The 25,225-nt window shown below is 57.3% G+C and overlaps 3 protein-coding genes and 1 long non-coding RNA gene across 10 annotated transcripts; 2 read left to right on the top strand and 2 right to left on the bottom strand.

Annotated features, from left to right (window-relative positions):
- Positions 1 to 1,398: 1,398 nt before the first annotated feature.
- On the bottom strand, positions 1,399 to 7,671 carry MAPK15 (mitogen-activated protein kinase 15). Of its 4 annotated transcripts, XM_019435151.2 has the most exons (13): positions 7,398 to 7,671; positions 6,088 to 6,186; positions 5,607 to 5,636; positions 5,398 to 5,488; positions 4,745 to 4,875; positions 4,501 to 4,664; positions 4,156 to 4,295; positions 3,402 to 3,459; positions 2,911 to 3,048; positions 2,683 to 2,788; positions 2,335 to 2,536; positions 2,094 to 2,236; positions 1,399 to 2,006 (listed from the first exon to the last, which is right to left on the bottom strand). In XM_019435151.2, exons 1-13 carry the CDS (start codon positions 7,464 to 7,466, stop codon positions 1,611 to 1,613), a joined length of 1,767 nt encoding a protein of 588 aa, XP_019290696.1. In that variant the 5' UTR covers positions 7,467 to 7,671; the 3' UTR covers positions 1,399 to 1,610. The 4 variants fall into 4 exon arrangements, with proteins under 4 accessions (XP_019290696.1, XP_019290694.1, XP_019290695.1 ...); XM_019435149.2 differs by lacking the exon at positions 4,501 to 4,664 and having other exon boundaries at positions 2,911 to 3,459; XM_019435150.2 differs by lacking the exons at positions 2,094 to 2,236; positions 4,501 to 4,664 and having other exon boundaries at positions 2,911 to 3,459.
- Positions 7,672 to 8,924: 1,253 nt separating this feature from the next.
- LOC128775318 (uncharacterized) lies at positions 8,925 to 9,458 on the bottom strand. Its single transcript, XR_008419955.1, has 2 exons — positions 9,357 to 9,458; positions 8,925 to 9,301 (listed from the first exon to the last, which is right to left on the bottom strand). It is a non-coding gene; the product is annotated as an uncharacterized LOC128775318 (long non-coding RNA).
- A 730-nt stretch (positions 9,459 to 10,188) lies between these two features.
- LOC128775312 (uncharacterized) lies at positions 10,189 to 11,558 on the top strand. Of its 4 annotated transcripts, XM_053896357.1 has the most exons (3): positions 10,189 to 10,721; positions 10,776 to 10,795; positions 10,915 to 11,558. In XM_053896357.1, exons 1-3 carry the CDS (start codon positions 10,358 to 10,360, stop codon positions 10,978 to 10,980), a joined length of 450 nt encoding a protein of 149 aa, XP_053752332.1. In that variant the 5' UTR covers positions 10,189 to 10,357; the 3' UTR covers positions 10,981 to 11,558. The 4 variants fall into 4 exon arrangements, with proteins under 4 accessions (XP_053752332.1, XP_053752331.1, XP_053752328.1 ...); XM_053896356.1 differs by having other exon boundaries at positions 10,191 to 10,788; positions 10,921 to 11,558; XM_053896353.1 differs by lacking the exon at positions 10,776 to 10,795 and having other exon boundaries at positions 10,192 to 10,775; positions 10,921 to 11,558.
- A 10,662-nt stretch (positions 11,559 to 22,220) lies between these two features.
- CCDC166 (coiled-coil domain containing 166) lies at positions 22,221 to 24,865 on the top strand. The gene is made up of 2 exons (XM_053896362.1): positions 22,221 to 22,943; positions 23,030 to 24,865. The coding sequence occupies exons 1-2, from the start codon at positions 22,503 to 22,505 to the stop codon at positions 23,864 to 23,866; spliced, it is 1,278 nt and encodes a 425-aa protein (XP_053752337.1). The 5' UTR covers positions 22,221 to 22,502; the 3' UTR covers positions 23,867 to 24,865.
- The last annotated feature ends 360 nt before the right edge of the window (positions 24,866 to 25,225 follow it).

Raw genomic sequence — 25,225 nt, 5'->3', positions numbered from 1 at the left:
GTTCCTAAATACCTATGATCGCCCAGTTGTACGTTGCAAACTTTAGTCCTGTGAACTTGTCAGATGTCCCTCTGGACTCCACCGCCCATCCCTGTGGGGACCACGGAAGACCCCCACCTGCCCGCCTGTACCGCAAACACCTCTCGCCACATCCCCTAACCTCGAAGAAAGACTCCTTCCACCTCAGCCCTCTCCCGTGACCGTGATCGTGACCATGATCGTGACTGGCTCCCCTTCAGGGCCAACCTGCTTTAGCCCATTACTCCCGCTCCCCGCTTCCACCAGCCCTGCGCCCCTCACTGGTGCGCCCCTGGGGGATCCAGGTCACCGAGCCCACACACACTTCCCAGCCTCCCCTGCGCTGGGTGCCCAGATGTCTGGACCTCTCAGGGCCCCCAGGTCTGTGTTCGCAGGGGTGGGCTTCCTGGGGCCTCGCCTGCTCCTTTCTGGGCTGCCCTGCCACTTCCCAGGGCCTCATCCGCCCCCCTGTCCATCAGCCGGGGGCTCTAGGACCCCGACACGCTGCCCCCTCCGTGGCTGGCTTACCTCCGAGCCTGGACAGAGCATTTATCCTTGCCGCCCCTCTTAGCCTCCTCCCAAATCCTGTTCTGCTTTCTGTCTCTCTTGTGCCCCCCCTCCCCCGGCCTGGCCAGCTCTCCTGGCCCTTCCCTCCTGTGCCTCCCCCAGTGGCCCCTAGCTTTTCCAGGAGCTCACAGCCCCTGCTGCGAGCAGCCCCGCCCCCAGCACAGCAAAGGCCGCACCCTTTAGACTGGGAGCTCCCACCAGGCAGCCGGAAAACAGCCTCCCCTGTGTTCCAACCCCTGCCCAGGGTCACGTGTGGTGCCAGGCACCCTGGAGCCATGAGACAGGTGCCCACCAGGCCCCTTGGATCTCTTCAGCTCCCACACCCTGGACCCACCCCCCTCCAGGACAAACCAGCTGCCAGTCACTGTTGGTGACAGAGGTGGCTGGGGTCAGCAACAACAGCCAGTCAGGAGCTGTACCCCGGGGCACCACCCCAACATCTCTTCCACTTTTACTCTGGCTCAGGGTCACAAATGCAGTCGTGTGATGGCTTGCATCCAGGCAGCAGGTGCACAAGCCCCTGCCCTTCCAGGAACCCCTGGGGACAGCGTGGTCCCTCTGATGGGCACCACGCAGTCCCCAGAGCATTTGTGGACAGAGGACGGGAAGCTGGACCCAAGGAGCCCCCCCCCACCAGGGGCCAGCCTTTGGTGATGTGAGCCTAGAGGGAAAGCACTGGGTGCTGGGCAGAGGGGGGCCACGCAGCTTCTCATAGACTCTATACTAGACATCTGGGTCCTCGGAAGGGGGTGGACTCCGTGGCCTCAGAGGGAGTCCCTCACTGAGGACAAAAGACGAACAGGTAGACTGTGGCCAAACACGACTTTATTGGAGGAAGTGGCTGGGGGTGGGTGGGGACCTCTCCCTGGGGACCTCTCCCACTCCCCCAGACACGGCTGGACAAGCTCCCTGGAACTCAAGGGTGTGGGCAGGCAAAAGGGGGAGCGGGTAGGAGGGGGTGGGCAGCACGGGGCACTCGGGGGCAGATCCAGGGCTGGGCGAGGGACGCGGGCTGAGCACAGGAGCTAGGTCGTGGGCTGGCAGGGCGGCTTACGCGCGGGGCCCGGGAGCAGGAGCAAGCGGCCCAGCGCCGAATGGCAGACGGTACCGTAGGCTTGAGAATAGCCCCCGAGCGCGGCCCTCGCGGCGCCCTGCGCCCCCTGCCAGGCCGGGGCGCCGAACATCCTCCGGCCCGGCCGGGGCTCGGGCCGCGCATCCGCAGGAAGCCCGCGAGGGACCCGCACACAGTCTGGGGGCCGCGCGAGGGGGCGGGGCCGGGGGGCTGGGGGAGCGGTCGGGGAGCCGCTCGCCCTCACCCCACGGCCCGGATTCCAGTCGCTCCGGATCAGGGCCTGGACGGCCACCCGGGCGGCGGCCTGAGAGGCCAGGGAGGGCGCCGCCCCCTTCACGCTGGGCTTCACCTGGGAGGGGGCGCGTCACAGGGTCACCGCCCAACCGGGCGCCGCCCTCGGAAGTACAGTGAGAGGGGCCCTCCCCGGTCAACCTACCCACGAGTGGCCCGAGGGGGCCTGTGCCGTCACCCCAGGGGGCCTTTCCGCCCTCCCGAGACCCCCTGGGGGCGGGGGCTGGAGCAGGGGCACCACGTTCGGCCGGGGAAGGTTCTCGGCTCCGCAGGGAACGTCTGTGGGGTCTGAAGACCAACCCCCGGGGTTAGTCCGGCGCTGCGGACCCTTGGTGGCTCCACCCAGAAGGGTCAGGGGCCGCGCTCCGGGGGGGCGGGGCACACACCGTGTGCGGACTGCTGACCCAGGCTGCTCTGGGCGACGGCACCGGGCTTCTGCGAGGGCGAGCCCGGGGACAGCTGAGGGACGGCTCTGGGTGAGCGCAGGCGCGCCTGGGCCCGGGGGGCGCTGGGCTCCGTCCCCGGGGGCGTGCCCCCCGGGCCCTTCCCTCTCGGGCCGGGGCCGCCGCCCCTGCGCTCCAGGATCATCTGCGGGAGGCGAGGGGCGCTCAGAGGTGGTCGGCGCGGGTGTAGAGGGTTCTGGGGGTCGCTGAGGCGGGGGGGGGGGGGGGCGGGAGGGGGGCACTCGAGGGTGAGCGTGGGTGTGGGAAGATCGTGGTCGCGGACCGGAGCACCTGATAGACGCGGCGGCGGTACTCAGGGGCTGACAGCTGAACTCCTTCGAGCACCGGGAGCCTCACAGCCGCATCCAGGGTCTGCTCGCGAGCGGGGCAGTGGAACCTGCGGGGAGCCAGCCTCGGGCTGCGGTCAAGACGGCCTTTCCGGCCGAGCCCAGGTCCGGGACCCAACACCCAAGACAAGACGGGCAAAGCAGGAGCTGGGCCAGGGGACCCCGCCCCTACCTCTGCACGTAGGGGTGCCGCAGCGCCTGCGCTGCGCTAAGCCGCTTGCCCGGGGCAAATACCAGGAGTCCCTTGAGGAGATCCAGGGCCTCCGGGGGGGTGTCTGGCGGCAGGAGGGCGTCCAGCGTCTGCCGTGGCCTGTAGGTGCCTGCATATTGTTCCCTTTCCAGGGCGGGCCCCTCCCCGTCCTCCGCCCAGCCACTTAACTGCCTCCGTGCATCTCCCCTCCCCACACGACACCCCCAGGCAGCATGGCACTGATGGCCGACCCCTCCCTGCCTCGTCCTCTGGTCCCTTGCTCTCCATGCCCCGCGCAGTGCAGTTCCCGCCGGCCTGCCCATGCCCCCAGGCCAAGCCGGGCGGTGCTGGAAATTCCAACTCGCTGGGTTTGGGCCTGCCATCAGAAGGCCAGGGCCCGGGTCTGGGCGGGCAGACTGGCCAGCAAATTTACAGGAGGAGTGCCAGCCAGGCTCCTCAGCAGCCCCGCTCACCGGGACCCCAGGCAGGGCAGGACTGAGGCGCTGAAGCTTGAGCTGAGAGCCAGGAGGTCTGCAGGGAGGGTGGACAGAGGTGGTGTGTGGTCAGGGGGGCCTGGCCCAGGGAGGTCTGGGGCCAGTCGTTCTTCCCGCCCCATGGAGTGGCCTCTCTGCAGGGCTTCAGTATCTGGATTCGGGCCCCACCCGTGTGCTGGCCCTTGCACACTTACACCCCCACGCATGCACTCCACATCCAGGCACTCCCACCTCCATGGAAGAACCCCTTCCCCGACTTCCCCACCTGGTCCTTCCCCTCTCTTGCTCTGCTCCCTCCCCCAGGAACAAGGACAGACCCTCCCCACCCCCCACCCCCCCCACCCCCACCTAAGCTACCTACCTCTGCTGCAGCCTACCTTCCTCCACATCTTCCCCCAACCCCCAACCTCCCCTGCCCGGCCCCCATCCCTCAGCCGCTCAGCCGGACCCTTTATGAGCATCGCTCCGCTCGGCCCTCAAGGACCTGTGGCCAGGCCCTGCCCGCCTTGCAGACCCGTCCAGTTGCTATCCCAAAGCCCCCAGCAGCTCCTCCCTGGGCCTACTATGTGTGGGGCCTGCCCTTTCAGGTTTTCCTGAAACTTTGGACCTTCCCCACCCCTCTTCCCCAGACTCCTCCCTACCACTCCTGGCCCATCATGTGCTTGCCCCCAGAGCTGTGTGCTCTGACCCTTGGGATCCCCGGTGCCCAGCAGGCCCCTGGACACATACTCACCCTCCTTGGATGGAGGCGGGATGGTCTCCAGGATCAGCTCCAGCTGGTGGAGTGTAGATGTGCCTGGGAACAGGGGTCTCCCCCGAAGCATCTCCCCCAGGACGCAGCCCAGACTCCACATGTCCACCCCAGGGGTGTACCTGGGGCAGGAAGGGGTGGAGGCTTGGGGGGGGGGGACCCCAGAGGTAGATGTGGAGGGAGGAGGAGAGACACTCAAAGGGGCAGGGCCTGGGGTGCTAGGAGGGGGCCGGGAGGGCACAAAGCGAGGGCACAGGAAGGCCTCGGGGCCTTGGCTGGGTGAGAAGACACAGGGGGTACTGCAGGGGGAGGGGGCGACGCTGTTACCAGCTCGAGGACAGCAGCACCTCCGGAGCCCGGTACCAGCGTGTGGCCACGTAGTCTGTCAGGGCCGGGCCCTCAGGCCCCTCAGGGAGGCCCCCGAGAGGGCGGGCGAGACCAAAGTCACAGAGTTTCACCAAGCAGCTGGCGTCCAGGAGAATGTTGGACGGCTGCAGGAGAGGAGGTGGGCTGAGGGCTAATGGTGGGTGCACACGCTGGGGGGCAGCCGTGACTGGACTGTGGGTGGCACCTTCTGGTCCCGGTGGATGACGCCTCCTGAGTGGATGAACTTGTTGGCCCGCAGGAGCTGGTACATGATGAAGCGCTTGTGGACGTCCTTCAGCAGCCTGCCCTTACAGATGACGGCGTTCAGGTCAGTGTCTGGGGGAGCACGCAGGTCAGTCTGGGGGGCCTGGGGACACTGGACAAGTCTGCCCCACCTTTGACCCTTGTAGGGGTGCTCAGCCCTCCCCCGGTCGCGGTCCCCAGGTGGCACCAGCCACCCTCAGAGCCCTGTTCCTAACCCTGTCCCGGGTACACACGCTTCCCAGTGGCTCTAGCAGGCTTCTTCGGGCCTGCTCTGTCTTTGCCAGCACAGCAATAACAGTGTCTGGGGTGATTTTTAATACTTTATCTCATGTTGCTTTGTTTTAGAACATGGGTAGAAAAAGGAAAAACAGTTGCAAACAGTGGAAAAAGCAGGAGCCTCATGGAGGTGGGCTCCAGGGGTCACTGCCAGGCCCAGGCGCTGACCATGCACCAGCCACACCAAGAAACTGTTCTGGGTGACAACTGACCACTGCGGTGACCCGGCCGCAGAGGGACATGTAAAGGGATCCGGGCCACTGGAGGGTCCTGGACCAGGACTGAGGTGAGGCTGGAGGGTGAGAAGGCCTCACTTACCCATAGACTCAAACACCAGGTAAATGTCCCTGTCGTTCTCCGCCCGGATCACGTCCAGGAGGCGGATGATGTTAGGATGGTCCCCAAGTTGCTGAGGAGAGAGCCAGGGGCTGTGTGCTTTGGGGGGGACGCAGATCTGGGTCTCCCCCCCCCACCTTGCTGGGAGAACCTGCACCTGGAGGGGCTGCCAGGTGGCCCGGGCTGCTCACCTGGAGCAGCATGATTTCCCGGAACGTTCTCTGGAGTGAGACAGAAATTTGAGCGTAAGTATGGGGCGAGAAGGAAGCCCGCCTCCTTTTTTTTTTTGGAAAGACAGAAAAAGAGAGCACCTGTGTGAGCAGGAGAGGTGCAGAGGAAGACAATCGTAAGCCGTCTCCAAGGCTAGCAGAGCCCTACGCTGGGCTCAGTCTCACAGATCGTGAGATCATGACCAGAGCCGGAATCACGAGTCAGACGCTTAACTAACTGAGCCCCCCAGGCTCCCCGGAAGCTCATTTCTCGAAAGGATCCACAGGGATTGACAGACGTCACCCACACCTGCTGGACCACAGGTTCCGGTCATGTCTGAGCAATTATAGAGACCTGCTGTGAATCGGCTTCAGAAATACACTGGAGCTTCCAGGCACCAAGGCAGAAGGGGTCCCCCCCGCACCCCTGCCCTTGTCCTTCTCACACCTCCTCTCCACTCACCTGGGCGTCCGTCTTATCCCTAAAGGCATCGAAGATTTTCTTGATGGCCACGACTTCGCCAGTCCTCCTATCCACTGCCTTCCACACAATGCCGTAGGCCTGCGAGGACGGTGGTCAGCTTGCTGGGCACGGGGCCAGCCTCCTGTCCAGCCCTCCCCTGCCCAGCAGGCTGCCTGAGGCTCCGGGGAGGGAGTGAGGGTGTGGTGAGGGCCTATGGCTCCGGGCAAGGTCCCCACAGCTGCGGGCTGCTAAGGCTGCTGCAGCAGCCCCCCCACCCCCACCCCCGCCCCAGGTTTTCCAGAAGATGGTGATGAGAAGCAAGGCTCCAGGAAGAAATAAGGTTACAAAAGGGAGATTCAGGGTGGAAGCCAAAGCCTGTTCTGGGCACCTCTCCCCTCTTTCACACCCTGCATCCAGCCTATCAGCAAATCCTGTTCGCTCCACCTCCAAACTTCATCAGAATCTGACCTCTTGCTGCCCCACCTGGGACTCTTGCCTCTCCCCCATCTCTTGTCTGGATCGCTACACTAACCTCTTAACTGGCCTCCCTAGCCCACACTACAGTCTGTCCTCTACACAGCAGGCAGGGTGAGCCTTGTAAAGCGGCACCAATGTCTGCTACCACTGCGTGTCATGCCCAGAAATCTCTGCAGTTTCCCAAAGCCACAGGTGATCCCAGCCCTCCCGTAGTTACTCTTAACCAGTTCACATCAACTCTGCTGTTTCCCCACAGCCAGCAGGTTCTTACCTCAGGGCCTTTGCACCTGCTGTCTGTGCTGTTTGGAACGTGCTTTCTCTTCTCCCCAATACCACCCACCCAGCCACACACCTTCACAAACACTCTTGTACACAATCCCACATGCTGTCACACACAAACGCACAATCGCTCACATGTGGCTCGCTCCATGCCCATTTACCCGCTCAGGCCCTTCCTGGGCCAGGCTTGGGACCCACCCATCGCCTTTAGTGATCGGAGTGGGTGGGCCCGGCCTCCTTAGTGTTCTATGGGCCCAGGAGAGGCAGCTGGCAGCAGGGGACGGGGGACGGGGGACGGGGGGGGGGGGAGTGTTTGTCCACGATCCCTCTGACCTGAGGCCGCTGTGGACCTAGAGCCAGGCGACAGGTTCACTTGCAGTGGGCGCTGTTAGAGCCCCCCTACAGGAAACTGAGGCCCGAGGGGCTCGGTGGCTTGCCCAAGCCACCGTCCAGTCCACGGAGGAAACAGGACGTGAGCCCAGGGATCCCTGGCCGCGTCGGAGGGAACAGACCTCCGACTGGACCTTCCCCCGCCCTGCAGGTGCCGGGCTCACCCCCTTCCCCAGCCGCCGCTTGAGCAGGTATCTCTGGGCAACTTGATGGTCCACCTCCGCGGCGCACATGCCTACAGGTGGGCGCCCGGGGGCCTCCGGACGCCGGCAGCGCAGAAACTGTTGAACCCGGTTGCCTTGGAAACTGGGGGGGGGGGGGGTAGGGAGGGCGTGGTGATACCCCTCCCTTGCGCCTCCGCGGCGCTGGCGTGGGGCGGGATCTACGGCCCAAGCCCCGCCCGATCCGGATAGGCCCAGAGCTCCTCCCGGCCGCCCCGCCCCCGGCCGCCCCGCCCCCGGCCGCCCCGCCCCCGGCCGCCCCGCCCCCGCCCGCCTTACTGCCTCCTGCCTCCGCCCCCGCCGCGCTCCCACCCCCCCCCCCTTCCGCACCCCGTTCCCTCCCAGGCCCCCGCTGCGGTCCCCACGCCTCTACCCCTACCCCGTAACCCCGCCTCCGCAGCACCCCCGACCCTCCTCCCACCCCGTAACCCCACCCCCGCTGCGCTCCCCACGCCCCCCTCTCTCCCCCCGCCCGGGTCCCCACCGCCCCGCGGCGGCCCCCTCCCCCTCCCTGGTCCCGCTGCCCCTTTGCACCCCCCACCCCGCTGGGCCCCGGGGCCTCTGAAGCCGGACTGCGGGGCCAGGCATGCTCTCTCCCTCCCGGCCGCCTCCTTGCAGTTCCTTGAGCGTAAGTTCACCGTGACCCCGGCGTTCTTCCCTGGGTGCTTGCCCAAGAGAAATGAAAACCTGGGTCCACACGGAGAATCACGCACGGATGTTCGTAGCAGCCCCAGACTGGAAACGACCCGAATTTGAGACAGGAGTGCATAAACCACAGGCGGCTGCGCCTACGGTGGCGCGGGGCTCAGCAAACAAGGGAGAAGCGCCTGCGAACACACACGCTGGACCTCGGAGGCGGTCGGCCCACTGGGCCGCACTTCTCGCGAGCCCCGCTGTGTGATTCCGTTTTTCCAGAGCTGCAGAAAATGCTTCGCACAGCGTGGAGAGGCGGGGGGAGGCGAGGGGCGCGGTTGCGAGCCCCCCAGAGCTTCCCAAGGCCTCAGAAGCGCTGGGTTGTGCGGACGCGCTCAGGGTGCACACTTGGGTCTGAAGTGTCTCAGTCGTGTACCTGCAGTGTGTGCCACTTCAGTCGTAACACGGTATGAAGTTGGAGGACGCGGAGAGCGAACAGGGGAAAGAAACCCGGAAGGACCAAGAGAGGCCGCTCTTCCGTTCCGACCGAGTCACCAGCACTGGACGCGCCCTCCCCCGGGAAACAGCTGGAAAACTGGACAAAACATGTGAAACTGTCTGTAGGTTGGGCACCCAGCGGCGCAGGACCGCGACCTTGGCAAAACAGGAACAAACAAGGTCCTCCGATTCCAGGGCCGGCCTGTGTCTGGGGAGGAGTGGGAGAAGGTCCCCCCAGGCTGAGACGGGGAAGCTGAAGGACTCCATACAAATCTGCTTTTTGCTCCTTTTCCTGCCTTCCTTCTTTTTTTTTCTCTTAACGTTTATTTATTTTTGAGAGACAGAGAGAGAGAGAGAGAGAGCGAGCACGAATAGGGAGGGAGCAGAGGGAGGGGAGACACAGAATCCTAAGCTGTCAGCACAGAGCTTAAGGTGGGACTGGAACCTCCAGAACCTTGAGATCATGACCCCCGTTGAAGTCAGGCCTCTAACCGATGGAGCCACCCAGGCGCCCCGCTGCTTCTGTTCTTGGTAGGGCCCGCACCCCACTCTACACATGCCTCAGAATGCAAACAGTGTACATCCTCCATGTAAGGAACAAGGAGTTCATGATTTCTCTAGAACAGAGAATGTCTAAGGAAGGACTGGGTGAGAATGACCTGACAAAGTCATTACACGTGTATTCCAGACATCAATGTCAGACCACCAAGCCAGACCTCCAAGCCAAGACCACCAAGCCAGACCTCCATGCCAAGACCTCCAAGCGAAGACCTCCAAGCCAAGACCTCCAAGCCAGACCTCCATGCCAAGACTCCATGCCAAGACCTCCAAGCCAGACCTCCATGCCAAGACTCCATGCCAAGACCACCAAGCCAGACCTCCAAGCCAGACCACCAAGCCAGACCTTCATGCCAAGACCACCAAGCCAGACCTCCAAGCAAGACCACCAAGCCAGACCTTCATGCCAAGACCACCAAGCCATACCTCCAAGCCAGACCACCAAGCCAGACCTCCATGCCAAGACCACCAAGCCAGACCTCCAAGCCAGACCACCAAGCCAGACCTTCATGCCAAGACCTCCTCCCAAGACCTCCATGCCAAGACCACCAAACCAGACCACCAAGGCAGACTTCCATGCCAAGACCTCCATGCCAAGACCTCAATGCCAAGACCTCCATGCCAAGACCTCCAAGCCAAGACCACCAAGCCAGATCTCCATGCCAAGACCTCCATGCCAAGACCACCAAACCTGACCACCAAGCCAGATCTCCATGCCGAGACCTCCAAGCCAAGACCTCCATGCCAAGACCTCCAAGCCAGACCTCCATGCCAAGACTCCATGCCAAGACCTCCAAGCCAAGACCTCCAAGCCAAGACCACCAAGCCAGACCTCCATGCCAAGACCTCCATGCCAAGACCACCAAACCAGACCACCAAGCCAGATCTCCATGCCAAGACCTTCATGCCAAGACCACCAAGCCATACCTCCAAGCCAGACCACCAAGCCAGACCTCCATGCCAAGACCACCAAGCCAGACCTCCAAGCCAGACCACCAAGCCAGACCTTCATGCCAAGACCTCCTCCCAAGACCTCCATGCCAAGACCACCAAACCAGACCACCAAGGCAGACTTCCATGCCAAGACCTCCATGCCAAGACCTCAATGCCAAGACCTCCATGCCAAGACCTCCAAGCCAAGACCACCAAGCCAGATCTCCATGCCAAGACCTCCATGCCAAGACCACCAAACCTGACCACCAAGCCAGATCTCCATGCCGAGACCTCCAAGCCAAGACCTCCATGCCAAGACCTCCAAGCCAGACCTCCATGCCAAGACTCCATGCCAAGACCTCCAAGCCAAGACCTCCAAGCCAAGACCACCAAGCCAGACCTCCATGCCAAGACCTCCATGCCAAGACCACCAAACCAGACCACCAAGCCAGATCTCCATGCCAAGACCTCCATGCCAAGACCTCCATGCCAAGACCTCCAAGCCAGACCTCCATGCCAAGACCTCCAAGCCAGACCTTCATGCCAAGACCTGCAAGCCAGACCTCCATGCCAAGACCTCCATGCCAAGACCACCAAACCAGACCACCAAGCCAGATCTCCATGCCAAGACCTCCATGCCAAGACCTCCAAGCCAAGACCTCCAAGCCAAGACCTCCAAGCCAGACCACCAAGCCAGACCTCCAAGCCAGACCTCCAAGCCAGACCACCAAGCCAGACCTCCAAGCCAGACCACCAAGCCAGACCTCCATGCCAAGACCTCCAAGTCAGACCTCCAAGTGAGACCACCAAGCCAGACCTCCATGCCAAGATCTCCAAGTCAGACCTCCAGGCCAAGACCTCCTGGCTCTCAGGAATAACCCATATGCCCTGGTGTTTGTTCTGACCAGTTCCTGGATGCCGGAGAGGACACCTACGCCAGACCACCATCCTCAGTGAAAACCCCAGACCCAGGGGCACCTGGTTGGCTCAGTCATTAGAGCATGTGACTCTTGATCTTGGGGTTGTGAGTTTGAGCCCCACGTTAGGTGTAGAGTTTACTTAAAAATAAAACAGGGCACCTAGGTGGCTCAGTCGGTGAAGCATCTGACTTCAGCTTGGGTCACGATCTCACACTTCATGAGTTTGAGCCCTGTATCAGGCTCTCTGCTGTCAGTGCAGAGGCTGGAGCCTGCTTCGGATTCTGTGTCTCCCTCTCTCTCTGCCCCTTCCCCAGTCGTGCTTTGTCTCTCCTCCACTCTCAGAAATAAGTAAACATTAAAAAAATATTATTTTAAATGAGACAAAAATAGGGGCTCAGTCAGCTGAGCATTCAACAAAAAATCTTTTTTTTTTTTTTTAAATAAAAGAAAACCCAAACCCCAGACAAAGATGAGACTCATGGTCCTTTCTGTTCTGAGTCTCCCAGATGCTCTGTCTGTATCTGGTCTCCCTGTATCTTCAATAATGTCTACTCTCACTTCCTGTTGACTCATGTTTGATTTCCGTCCTGCATCCTTCATGAAGCCAAGGAGAGTCCTGGCTGGTCCTATAGGATCCCCTGGGTCCTCGAACCTGGCCTACTGCCATCAAGTCCAGGCAAAGAACAACTTGGCGGCAGGGGGTGGGGCCTGGAGGTGTGGGAGTTGCTGAACAATTCTCAGGTTTCACTTAGGTAGGGAGGTCGTTAACTGCCAAGAAGCCATGTTGGACACCAGAGCATTCAGGAGAGAGCCGAGACAGGTCACATCTCAGTAAAGTGACTGAACCAGCTCTAGACTAAAGCCTACTCCACACCCATCATGAGTGTGGAGAACAAGCCTTGAAAGGAACAAGATTATACAAACATAGCTTAAATGCTTGCCAAAAAACGTCAACACTCTTTAAAGGGAAACACCAAAGGGGCACCTGGGTGGCTCAGTCGGTTGAGCTTCCAACTTCGGCTCAGGTCATGATCTCTCAGTTTGTGAGTTCCAGCCCCGCGTCAGGCTCAGTGCTGACAGCTCAGAGCCCGGAGCCTGCCTCAGATCCCATGTCTCTCTCTCTCTCTCTCTCTCTCTCTCTCTCTCTCTCTGCCCTCCCCCACTCATGCTTTCTCTCTCTCTCAAAAATAATAAACATTTAAAAAATTTTGGAAAAAAGGACGAAGTTTGGCTACATGTTACAATGTGGTGAGTCTCAGAAACATTGTGCTAAGTGAAAGAGGTTAGATTCAAAAAGTCACACATACAATGCCACATATATGAAATATTCAGAATAAGTACGTGTATAGGGACAGAGAGCAGATAGGTGGTTTCCCGGGGGCAGAGGGGGTTGGGAAGAGGAATGGGTAGTGACTACTTAGTGGATACAGGTTCCCTTTAGGATGATGAAAACGTTTTGTAACTAGATCGAAGTAGTGGTTACTTAACACTGTGAAAGTACCAAATGCCACTGAGATGTATACTTTAATGTAGGTAATTTTATGTGAATTTCACCTCAATAAAAAAGTTACAAAGCTTATGAGGAAGGAGGAGCACATGACCCAGACCCAGGAGAAAAGCCAGTTGACAGAACTAGACCCATAAGTGACAGAGATGACGGAATTGGCAATGACTTAAGAAATAGCTGTTATAAACATGCCCAGGGATTTAAAGAAAGACACGAATATGATGAGATGAGAAGTTATAAAAAAGAACTTGCTAGAGTTGAAAAATAAAATCTCTGAAGCGAAAATTCATTGGATGAACTTAACAGCAGAAGAGATATCAGTGAACTTGAAGACACAGCAATAGGAACTATCCACGTTGAAACAGAGGGGAAAAAAACAAAACTAAACCGAAGAACCTGTGGGATCATATCAACAAAAGAGAGCGATGCAGAAAGTATCATTGGGAGCAATGGCTGAAAATTTTGCAGATTTGAAGGAAAAATCATACACTCACAAATCTAGGAATTTCAATGAAACCTAAGTAGGAAAAACCCAAAGGAAGCCACAATAAGCACATGATAAATAAATTGCTGAAAAAGTGATAAAAGTACTACAATTATCAAAAAAAAAAATACAGAGAAACAAAAATAACTATGACTGCAGAGTTCTTGTCAGAAAATAATTTTAGGCCAGAAGACAAAGCAAGAACATGATTAGTGAACTAAAAACAAAAAGAAAAATAAACAAAACAAAAACACTGCCAATCTAGAGTTATATACTCAGAGAAAATATCCTTCAAAAATGAAGACAATAGTTTTTTCAAAGAAAAAAAATTGGAAGTATATAACACCTGCAGACCCACACTACAAAATAAAATAAAATAAAGTTTTCTTGGATGAAGAAAAATAATTCTAGATGAAAATCTGGATCGACATTAAAAAAAAAAAAAAAAAACAGCCCTGGAAATGGGAGACAGGTGGGTAAATATAAAAGACATTTTTCTCATCTCATCTACTAAATTTCATTAAAATATAGTTGACTGCCCCACTTAGACCTGATAACTCAACGATATAATCAAAAGTCTCTCTCGAATCAAATTACAACCATAATGAGATACCACCTCATGCCTATTAGGATGGCAAAGAACAAAAACAAAAACAACAAAGCAATGCAAAGCAAAGCAAACAAAAAATGAAAATGGTAAAATTGGTGGTGAGGATGTGGAACTGGAACCCTTGGACACTGTTGATGGGATTATAAAATGGTGTAGCCAATATGGAAAACAGTATGATTATTCCTAAAAGAATTAAAATTAGAACCACTCTATGAGTCAGCAATCTCGCTTCCAAAAGTGAGCACATATCCAAAAGAATTAAAGGCAGGGTCTCAAGGAGATATTAGCACATCCTTCTTCATAACATTATTCACAATAACCAAGAGGTAGAGACAGCCCAAATGTCCATTGGTGGATGGATAAACAAAATGTAGCTATACATACAATTGAATATTATTCACCCTCAAAAAGGAAGGAAATCTTGTTATATGCTACAACATGAGTGAACATGGACGTTATGCTGAGTGAAATAAACCAATCACAAAAAGACACACACCGTGTGGGGCGCCTGAGTGCTTCAGTCAGCTGAGTGTCTGACTCTTGATTTCTGTTCAGGTTGTGATCTCATGGGTTCGTGGGATCAAGCCCTGCACCATGCTCCAAACTGCCAGCACAGAGCCTGCTTGGGTTCTCTCTCTCTCTCTCTCTCTCTCTCTCTCCCTCTCTCTCTCTTTCTCAAAATAAATAAGTAAACATTAAAAAGATACATACTGTGAGGTTCTTCTTATATGGATATATAAAGTAGTCAAACTCATAGAAACAAAGTAGAATGGTGGTTAACAGGGGCTGTGGGGAAGAGAGAATGGGGAGTCATTGTTTAATGCATATCAAGCTTCAGATTGCAAGATTAAAAAATTCTGGAGATCTGTGAACATGTGAATATACTTAATATAAATACATTTAACACTACTGAACTATACACTTAAAATAGTTAAGGTAGTAACTTTTATGTTGTGTTTTTCTTTACCACAATTAAAAATAATTTTTAAAAAGATAGTTAACCAGGATGCCTGGGTGGCTCAGTCAGTTAAATGTCCAACTCTTGATTTTGGCTCAGGTCATGATCTCAGTTTGTGGGATCGAGCCCCACGACAGGCTCTCACTAGCAGAGTAGGGCCTGCTTGGGATTCTCTCTCTCTACCCTCCATGGCTCTTGCATGTGCACTATCTTTCTAAAAATAAACAAATAAAACATTAAAAAGATAGTTAACTGTTTAAAGTAGATAGAATAACAACATATTGTGAGATCTATAACCTGTAAAAGTAAAATGTATTATATCAATATGCCAAGGAGGAAAATGGAAATATACTATTGTAAGGTTCTTAAATTACATGTGAAGAATTACAATATTATTTAAAGATAGATAAAATAAAATAAAAGTAAATTAAAAAAAATAAAATAAAAACATACCTAAAGAGACATAGCTAATAAGCCCATAGTCTAGATAAAATGAAATATTAAAAATTACTCAATCAGAAAGAAGGTAGAAAAAGAAGAGGACTAAGAAGAAACAGATAAGACAAATAGAAAACAAATACTGAGATGGTATACTTAAACCCAACCATATAAATGATTACATTAAATGTAAATAGTCTCAATGCTCCAACAAAAAGGCAGCAGTTGGGGCACCTGGTTGGCTCAGTAGGAAGAATGCACGACTCTTGATCTGGAGTCATGAGTTTAAGCCCCACATTGGGTTTAGAGATTACTTAAGTAAATAGAGAAAATTTTAAGGCAACAGTTGCATAACCTTATTTTTGTTTAAATTTTTTTCTTGACATTTATTCTTTTTTGAGAGACAGAGCATGAGCGGGGGAGGGGCAGAGAGAGAGGGAGACACAGAATCCGAAGCAGGGTCCAGGCTCCGAGCTGTCAGCACAGAGCCCGATAAGGGGCTCCAACCCACAGACCACCGCAATCATGACCTGAGCCAAAGTTAGATGCTCAAGCGACTGAGCTACCCAGGCACCCACAACCTTATTTTTTTTTTTTATCAGAATCCAAGAATGTGCAATCTACAAGAAAGGCACCTTAAGTATACAGACATAGAGAAGTTAAATGAATGATGCTGTGGTCTGAGTATTGGTGCCCCTCACCCCAGAACTCATATGTTGAGACATTGTGGTAATATCAGGAAGTGGTGCTTTTAGGAGGTGCTCAGGTCATGATAATAAAGCCTCATGCTGGAATTTGTGCTCTTATAAAACAGGCACCAGAGAAATCCCTAACCCCTTCCACTATGTGGGAACACAGAGAGTGCTGGCCATGAACCATGAAGAGGGCCCTCATTAGATTGCAACCATTCTGGCCCCTTGATCTTGGACTTTTTTTTTTTTAACTAAGCTCTACTCTCCAATGTGTAGCTCAAACCCATGACCCCAAGATCAAGAGTCACATGCTCCACTGACTGAGCCAGCCAGGCTGGTGCCCCAATCTTGGACTTTCCAGCCTCCAGAACCATGAAAAATAAATTTCTGTTGTTTATAAGCCACCCAGTCTGTGGTATTTTGTTACAGCAGCCTGAATAGACTAAGACAGATGGAAAAAGATAGATCATACAAATAGTTATCATAAGAAAGCTTTAGTGGCTATATTAATATCGGACCAAGTAGACTTCAGAACGTGGAATATTACCAGGAGAAAGAGGGACGCTTCATCATGATACAAGTGTCAACCTGTCAAACAGATAATATAATCCTGAGAATGTATGAACCTAATAATACATTCTCAAATACATTAAAGTGAAAACTGACAGAACTGAAAGAAGAAATAATCAAGTCAGTTGGGAGATTGTACACTCCTTTTTCAATAATTAGTAGAGCAAGCAAGCAGAAAATAAAGATATAGTAGACCTGAACAATATTACTGTCCAACTTGATCTAGTTGGCATTTATACAACAATCTACCAACAACAACAGAATACACACTGTTTTCCATTGTGTATGAAATAGTCACCAACATAAACCATATTCTAAGTACCATAAAACAAAGGTCAACAAATTTAAAATTATTGAAATAACACAAAGTATGTTCTCTGATCCCACAGAATTAGAAATAGATAACAGAAATATATTTGGAAAATCCACCCAAAAATTTGCAGGTTAAACAACACATCTAAATAAACAGTGGGTCAAAGAAGAAATCACAAGGGAAGTTAGAAACTATTTTGAGCTGGAAGATAATGAGAACATGAAGTGAGAATGTGCTGGGTGCAGCTAAAGCTGCACTTAGAGGGGAATTTATAGTTGTAAATGCTCATGTTAGAAAAGACAAAAATTTTAGTTTCCACCTTAAAAGGCTAGAAAAAGACAACAAAATTAAACCCCAAATAGGTAGAAAGAATGAAGTAATGATAAGAGTAAGAATCATTGAAATGCAAAGTGTATAAGCATGAGAAAAAAAAATAATACAATTAAAAGTTGATTCTTTGAGTAAATTGAATACAATCTAAGGAGACTCATTAGAGCTAAGAAAGAAATTACCAATGTCAGGAATGAAAGACAGTACATTCCTACAAATTCTTCAAACGTTAGAAAGATAACAAGAGTTTATTATGAACAACCTCACATCAATTGATTTGATAACTTAGCTGAAATGGCAAATCTACTGAACAAGTGGGAGCATTCCCCAGATATACTCAAGAACAAACATAAATACGGATGGAAAAGCTATAAGCCCACCAGGACTGAGGGGAGAGGAGAAGGCACATGGATGGGCACGGAGGGAGGGCTGATAGCTAGTTGCCCAGCCTGCAGGAAATTAGACCCGGTCCCACTGATGAAGAGCCCAAGGCCCGGAGAGGGCAGCAGGATCCTTCATGAGCTGGGTTAGCGGGAGCCTCTTCCCGGTCCTGTGCACCTGCTGAGGGCGGCTGGCATCAGAGCACCAAAGATATGTGACAACTGACAGGCCGGTCCCTCTTTTCCTTACCTTCCCCCACGAACCCCAAGTTAGAGGCGTTCCTGACCCTGCCATTTGGCCACTGAGAGTGTAGTCACTAAGCAAAATCAGACCGACATCAGGGAGCTTCAGCATAAAGAATTCTGCCGAGTGAACTTCATTACATGTAATTATTAAGACAGTTTTTCAATGGACATTTGATTCATCCATTAGTTGGTATCTTTTAAAGCTGCTGTTACGTGTATTCTCATGGGGCCGCATGTCTGCAAAGCCCCACGGTGCCTTGTTCAAACATTACCCCTGCAGATGTAAATTTGGGCAAAAGAGTTTACTTTCTCATCGATTGTTAGCTGACAACCGATTTTGTCGCACGCGGTCGTAACCCTCGGCTTCGTTTGGAGTGCATCGTCAACTGGAGTATTTATTAGGAATTAGCTAAAAAGTGGACTGTGTAGTTCGTTTTCAGCTGACACGTGGGAGAATCATGGCAGCTTGGGGAGGCCTTGTCCAGAAGGCCCAGAGCCAGCAGGCAGCGGGCGTGTGGCAGGTCAAAGTCCCCAGGGTGAAAGGATGTGGCGGGAACTTCCTGCTTCATCCGTTGCCGGCCTCCTTGTAGCTCAGGAGACCAAACTCACTCGGTCCCCACCTCCCAGGCCGCGTCCTCTCATCGTCCATGTGCGTGCGCCCCACCCCCACCCCTCAGGGTCAAAGTCTGAGACATAGCACAGCTGTGTCCACACCTGCGTCACCGCTGTAGCCACTGCCCACCCTGTGCCATGCACAGCCTCTCCCACGCTGCTGGAATGGGCCTGGTACAGTCCTCCGGCACCTGGGTCTCCAAAGCCATCCTGTCCTCTCTCCTGGTCCTGGCACGGGCTATGGACTCAGGTACTCCAGGTCACTCCAGGAAGGCACGTTGAGGGTATAGATGTGGTTGTGTCTGAGATCACGAGTCCCGACTCGGGAATGAGGGTCCCGGAAGAGGTGTGCCCTTGGCTGGGCTCCCCCTCAGAGCTGTCTCTCAGGGGCATCTCTGAGCCAGCCTACAGACGTGGGTGTGGGCATCGCCACTGGGGCCTGTGGGGGGGCTCTGGACACTGGGCATCCTTCTGTCTGTCATCCTTTTCCTCACAAACAGAGGTAGTGGGCATTCCTGGGGAGGGGGGACATGCCGGCTGACCTAGGCCACACCCCAAGCCCCAGCCTACCTGGCTTGGCCCCCTCAGCGTGGGGGGGGGGGCAAGCCCACAGGTCCTCCCTGGGTCCCAGAGAGGCCTTTCAAAGCTCATTAGCCTGCCCCGAAGCTGTGACCCCGCTGACCTTGAGCAGGCCAGACCCAAGGCTCACCACAGCAGCATCACCACAAGCCCCACCCGGCCTTCGTGTGCTCCCTGCACCCACCAGTGACTCCTGCGGGCCCGGGCCTGTCTTGGCCCCTGTGAAGCTGTGGCAGGCCGGCCAGGGCCCTCACGGCACCTGCACCGTGTGTCGGGGAGGGCAGAGCGCTTCCTCCAGGGGCAGCCGTGGCTGTGGGAGCCGACGCACCTCGTGGCCTGGACCTGGGCTTTCCACCTGGGGCTGACTATGAGGCTGGCGTGGGTTCCAAGGTACCTGGGGTGAAGGGGAGGCCACTTGAGGAAGAAGGGTCTCTGCCTGGTGCCCAGCCTAAAGCCAATTCCCGGGGCTGGGGGTGGAGGGGCAGGCCCGCAGGTGGTACCCAAATTAGGACACAGGCGGGGGGACAGATTTGGTCCCCCCCAGGGCCCAGAGAACAGCCAGGCCTGGGCTCCCCAGGGCTTGACCCCAGCCAGAGGACACACTGGGTAGATAGGCTCTCCTGCTGGACTTTGCTCCTGCCCTCCATCCCCTTTGTCGTGGTGATTGCGGTCAGCGCCCCCCCCCCCCCCCCCCCGTGCTTCTGGTCAAGAGAGGAGGTACTGCTGGGGTGGGGCTGGAGCATCCCTACCACCAGGCTCCCCAGGGTCCCCTCCTCTGACCACTGTTCAGTATCTGGCTGTCCTGAGTGTCAGCCTCCCACCCACAGCTGAGCTTCCAGAACCGGTTTTGGTGTCGCCTGAATCCACCCATTCTACAGGTCCAGCTGGCATTGGCAGGTAGAAGGGTCGTGGGCACCAGGCATGTGCCGGCCTCAGGCTGCTGTGGGGTGGGTCCAGTGACGTGGCTGGCTCTGCCCCTTGCATCAGGACACAGGGCAGGGGTGGGGGGAAGCCTTGGCAAGAGGTGGTAATACGGCGGGAAGAGGCCACCAATGCCTAAGTCACAGCCCTCGTGACTCCAGGGATCCTGGGACAAAAATCACCTTGTGCCTCAGTTTCTCCATCTGTGAAACAGGGGCGGAGGCTGCTGGCAGTGCTCACCCCAGGGGTCAAGCACAGCCCAACCCCACCGGCTACTCCTGAGGAAGGGGGCTCACCCCAAGTCTCAGAAGCTGAGTAGGGAGGGGTCCAAGGCAGAAGCCACAGCAAGACGGGGGCAGGAGAGTGGGCCCTTGAGAAGCTCGCCTGCGGGTGGGGGGTGTGGCCGCGTGTGCGGTGGGTACTGAGTACCCTGCCGAGTCGTGTGAGCTTCAACCCAAGAAACTGCCTTGGGGGTCCGCGGCAAGTCCCCAGCAGAGAGCTGGGGCAGGGGCAGCCTGGGCGGAAGCTGAGCAGACAGCTAGCTCACCCCCCTGTCTCCCAGTGTCTTTCCAGCTCGGTGTTCTCCCAAGAGGTGAGTGACCCCTCACCCCACACCCTCCTCAGCCTGAGTCTGAGGGAGACACAGTCTTGGCCCCACCACCCTATTCACGGAGGGAGGGGGGGAAGAACCCCAAGGAGGGGGGAGAAATGTCATGGGTAAAGCCTGACTTTGACTCTGAGCCCTCGGAGGTTAGCTGTCTCTGTGCGCGGCGCTGGGACCCGGTGGACGCCAGAGGCACCCCTGCGCCAACACAGGCAAGGCCCCTGGTTGGGGGTGCATCTCGGCCTGCCTCCGGGCCAGGCACTGTCCCTGGAACCATCCATGCGCCCCGAGACCTGCGGCGTGGAGCAAGCGCGAGGCAGCAGAGGAAACGGGGTCCTCGCTTTCCGCTAAACGGCGCGGGTGGGCGGCGAAGCCCAGCGCCCCGCGGCCGAGACTCCCGCGGGGACGGAAGTGGGGGAGCCGCGGGGGAGGGGCCGGCGCGGGGGAGGGGCGGGGCCGGAGCCGATCCGGGGTTGGGCGTGGCTTGAGGGCGGGGAGAGCGGGACGCGGGCTGCGCCCGGAATGGGGGTGATCCGGCTGCACGCGGGCGGGGGCGGCCGCCCCCGCGGCTCTCCAGACTATTCCGTGGACATTGCAGAATTGGGAAGAAGCGAGTCTCGAGGAACGCGGAGGCAGAAGAGAACAAAACGCTCGGCGGACCTGTCCTGGGAGGAGGCATTTGTCAGCCGTAAAGCGGGGAGAAATCCGCGGGAAGTCCGGGGGCTGGGACGACTTAAAATCCTCTGCGCATGGAGTCCCTCACCTCGCACCAGAAATTAAAAGACCGAGGCCAACCAGACACACGCACACACACACACACACACACACACGCACGCACACACACACACGCCCAGGAGGGGCTGGGGCGGGAGGGGGGAGCAGGCCTCCGCTCCTCGCGGCCTGTGTAGCAGTCTGGCAAATGGGGGCGGTGGCCCCGGCGCGGCCTCGAGGGTGGCCAGGGAGAGGAGCGCAGGCGTCTGCCCCGGGAGCAGAGGCCCTGGTTGGAAGCGCCAGGTCCTGGAAATAGAACAGACATCCTCACTGGCTCCGCGGAGCCCCCACTGCAGGGTCTCGGGTGCTTTTCCCCTGATTCTACTTGGTCTTTTCTTACGTTCCTGTAAAGTTAGGTACCAATTTCCTATTAAAAATACCGTATCTGGGGCGCTTGGGTGGCTCAGTTGGTCGGGCGTCCGACTTCGGCCCAGGTCATGATCTCGCAGTCCGTGAGTTCGAGCCCCGCGTCGGGCTCTGTGCTGACAGTTCAGAGCCTGGCGCCTGCCTTGGAGTCTGTGTCTCTTTCTCTCTCTGCCCCTCCCCTGCTCATGCTCTCTCTCTCTCTCTAAAATAAGTAAACATTGAAATAAGTAAAAAAGAGCAAGTGAGTGGGATGAGTTGAACAGGTGCACACGTGTGGGCTTAGGAACCCCACAGAGGAAATCCCAGGGAGAAATACAGTGGACACCCGAATGGACACGATCTTCCCGGTAACCCTAACTCCCACCGAGGCCCCCAGGAAGAGGGAAAAGAATCACGAAGTGCTTCGAAGAAAACTAGGGTCTCCAGAGAGATGATAAGCTGTGGGGAAGCTCTGTCCCGACAAGATATGGAAGTTTCACACGGGGTGGGGGGTGGGGGGCTTGCCCACGGCTGGAGGTCGGAAACTCGTGGCGCCATTTCCCCATATGGGGGCGCCGGCGGTGAGGGTCCCCTGGGCGAAGGGCCCAAATCTCCCGGCACGCGAACAGTGGGGACTACTTGGGCTGCTGCTAGGTCGGATTCGGAAGCAAGTCCTGCGTCCTCCTCCGGAAGCCAAAATCCTGCCCATCTGAGATCGGACCTCTGCAGGGCGCGCACACGGGCTTGTCACGCACTTGGGGCGAGGGAGTGGCGGGCGGTGGGGGTGGGGAGAAGCCGGAAGGGGAAGCCGGGCCGTTGCCCAAGCGACGGGGTGGGAGTGGGGGAGGGCGACTAAGTTCTGTCTCCACGGAGACCGTGCAGGATGAACGCCAGAGTTACTGAAGGTGGGCACACCCCGACGGACCGACGTCCACGGCCCGGAAAAGGCCCAAGAGTAAAGGTTGGAGACGATGTCCGGACCCCCATGCCCCTGACTCTGCCTCCCCCGATCTCATGTCCCTGAGACGCGTCCCTCCCCGCTAGAATTTTCGGGCGGGCGGGGAGGGGGTGGGAGGGAAGGGCTAAGCTGGAGCAGCGGCCTGGGGGCAGCGCTCTCACGCGTGCCCGTGCCGCAGGCCCCAGCCCATGGCTCCCAAGAAGCAGCTCGGGACCAGCGCGGGGCGCCGGCCGGGCGCGGCGGGAGACGGGGCCGAGCCGCCGCTGTCGGAGCGCGCGCAGTACCTGCAGCGCGAGTACACGCTGCTCTCGGAGCAGCTGGACGCCTGCGAGGCGCGCGTGGACCAGGTGCTGCAGGAGAACGCCTTCCTGGACCGCGAGGCGCCGCGCTTGCGCGAGGAGAACCGGCTCTACGCCAGCTACATGAGCGCGCGCGCGCAGCGCTGCGCCCACGCCGTCGTCCGGCTGGAAGAGCAGAACCGCGTGGACCTGACCCGGATCCACGGGCAGCGGGCCGAGCTGGAGTCGCTCTACCGCGGGCGCGAGAACGGAGTGCGCGCGCAGCTGCTGGAGATGGAGGCGCGCGCGGCGCGGATGGCGCGGCAGGTGCAGGAGCTGCAGCCCTACAAGGCCAGTGCGCGCGCGCCCGCGGACGTGCCCGACGGGAGGGGTGGGGGCGCGCGGCGCCCGGGCGCTGACCCGCGCCCCCGCCGCAGGAGCTGCAGCTGGAGCAGTTGGCCCGGATCCGGGCGCTGGAGCGCGAGCTGCTGCACATGCGCGTGGATCACACGCAGCTGCTTCACCGTGTGAAAGGGCGCTTCCTGGAGGACAAGGCGGCCTTCGAGCGCGAGGCGCGTCAGCGCGTGCAGTCCTTGGGGCGGCGCGCGGAGCGAGAGGCGGCGCGCGCGCTCGTCGCGCACACGCAGGCCATCAAGGCTGACAACGCGCGCCTGCGGCAGGAGCTGCTGCGGCTGCTTGGCTGGGCCCAGCTGCTGCATGACACGCGGCGCCAGCTGCTGGAGCAGCGTGAACAGCTGCGGCGCGAGCACGAGGACACTTGGGACCTGGCGCGTGTGCATGGCTGGCTGCGCCGGGGCCCAGGGGGCCCGCCGCTCTGGCGGCCGCCGCCGCCGCCGCCGCCACCGCCACCGCCACCGCCACCAGCGCGGCCCGCCTCGCATCAGGGGTCCTTGGCCGCCTCCACAGCCCCATCGCGCGGGGCCTCCCAGACCCCGACATGGCTCCCGCGGGTGGGCTCCAGGGCCCCATCACAGGCCCCTTCGAAGGAGGGTTCAGGGGCTTCATTCCAGGCCCCGTTGCGCGCGGGCTCCCACTTCCTGTCCTCGACCCCGTCCCACCCCGGCTCTCGGGTCGCGTCCTCGACCCCAGCCCGCCCGGGGTCCCGGGTCCCATCCTTGGTCCCGTCGCGCCCAGGCTCCCGGGTCTCTTCGCGGGCCTCATACGGGGCCTCAGAGAATACCGCCCCCTCTGCCAAGTCTGTCCCGGGGCCAGGCTCTTCCCGTCCCCCAGACGCAGGAGACCGTGGACACTGACGCTGCAGGGGAAGCCGCCCCAAGGGGAGCCGGAATCTGCTGGGGGCGGTGGAGGGCGTGCGGAGGCGAGGGCGCGCGGTGCTCGGGTGTTTGGTGAATGCAATGTTAATAAAGGTGTGACCCGCTCACCGGGCTCTGGCACGGCCTGCTTTCCCGCTGCAGCGTTTCCGGCGGCACAGGGGCCGCTCGGTCCGGCTTCCAAGCCTCAGAGTAGCCTGATGCGCCCCTCGCCCTGTATGTCAGCGGGGATTCGGCATCCCTCTAGTCCGCAGCTGACCGCAGCTGCTCCGCAAGGACAGAGAGGTCGGCCGCACCAGTATCCTCCCACCAGGGCTCACGGAGACGGAGGTCGCCGGCGCGGACAAAAGGTGTAAGAGCAGGAAAGGAGTCGCACCAGCCAGGAGGGCCAGCGTGGGGTGCGCTGTGGTCAGGAGGGCCCGCCTGCGAGGGGGAGGGGTGTCTCCAGCGCCACCGGGACCACAGGGGGTTTATGTTGAACCTATTGGAGGTTTGGGGGTAATTTTTAATTTGAACGTGATTTCCAACTTGGAGAAAAGCTGCAGAGCATAGAGAACTCCCCGGTCACCGTTACTCACCAGCAGTCTGCCTCCAGTCCCTGCAGCCGAGTTTGCATTTTCCCCTAAATCACTTGACATCAGGCTCAAGATGCCATGTCCCTTCACTTTTAAGTCCTTTCGTGTTCCTGAGCACAGGATGTTCTGCTACCCCAGAACAGTGATCCAAATCCGGAAACTCAGTACAGAGAAAACAGTATTAGCTGAGCCACAGACCCCACTGAAATGGTGTCAGTTGTCCCCACAGTGTCCTTTGCAGCCACCCCCTCTGCCAGGGCCACACACCGCATTTAGCTGTCAGTCTCAACGTGCGGGGGCTGGTTATTAAGATGTCCCACAGTTGTGGTTTGTATTCATCCACAGCCATATTGGGGGGGGGGGGGCGGTGTCCAGCAGCTCTTGGGAGAGCCCAAGCCCTGCACACCCTCAGTACTGGCCCAAGGGCTAGGGGCTTCATCCTGAGCACCGAGGGATGGTTCTTGGAATTTCTGGGTCTTTGGTGGCACATTGGTGCCCAGCGTTGGAGAGGCCCAAACAGGAGGTGGCCGTGGCTAGGGTGGCTGGTGCACTTCTGGCAGGAAGGTGCAGGCACGGTGGGGCCTTTGGGGCACTGCAGAGCAGCCCCCCACGGTGGCCCACGGACCATGGGTCCAGACAGCAGCCCCTGATTGCCTTGTTAACCTTAAAAATTAAAAGGCCAGGTATTTTACCAGCAGAAATAGGTTTGTTCAGGAATAGCAGAGAATTGCAATCCAACACATGCAGGGGAGGGCTAGACCACAGG

The sequence above is a fragment of the Panthera pardus genome, unplaced genomic scaffold (genome assembly GCF_024362965.1).
Source record: "Panthera pardus isolate Hobbes unplaced genomic scaffold, ASM2436296v1 HiC_scaffold_7, whole genome shotgun sequence".
NCBI classification, from domain to species: domain Eukaryota; kingdom Metazoa; phylum Chordata; class Mammalia; order Carnivora; family Felidae; genus Panthera; species Panthera pardus.
The sequence above is the reverse complement of the archived record's forward strand: the minus strand, read 5'-3'. Positions and strand labels throughout refer to the sequence as shown.

Coding starts and splice junctions, on each gene's coding strand:
- CCDC166 (XM_053896362.1), top strand. CDS start 22,503: ATGGCTCCCAAGAAGCAGCTCGGGACCAGCGCGGGGCGCCGGCCGGGC. Junction 22,944..23,029: donor AGGAGCTGCAGCCCTACAAG/GCCAGTGCGCGC, acceptor CCCCCGCCGCAG/GAGCTGCAGCTGGAGCAGTT.
- LOC128775312 (XM_053896353.1), top strand. CDS start 10,358: ATGCCGAGACCTCCAAGCCAAGACCTCCATGCCAAGACCTCCAAGCCA. Junction 10,776..10,920: donor GCCAGACCACCAAGCCAGAC/CTCCAAGCCAGA, acceptor TCCAAGTCAGAC/CTCCAGGCCAAGACCTCCTG.
- MAPK15 (XM_019435149.2), bottom strand. CDS start 7,466: ATGTGCGCCGCGGAGGTGGACCATCAAGTTGCCCAGAGATACCTGCTC. Junction 2,537..2,682: donor ACCGCCGCCGCGTCTATCAG/GTGCTCCGGTCC, acceptor CGCCTCCCGCAG/ATGATCCTGGAGCGCAGGGG. Junction 2,007..2,093: donor CCCCCTCGGGCCACTCGTGG/GTAGGTTGACCG, acceptor GCCCCCTCCCAG/GTGAAGCCCAGCGTGAAGGG.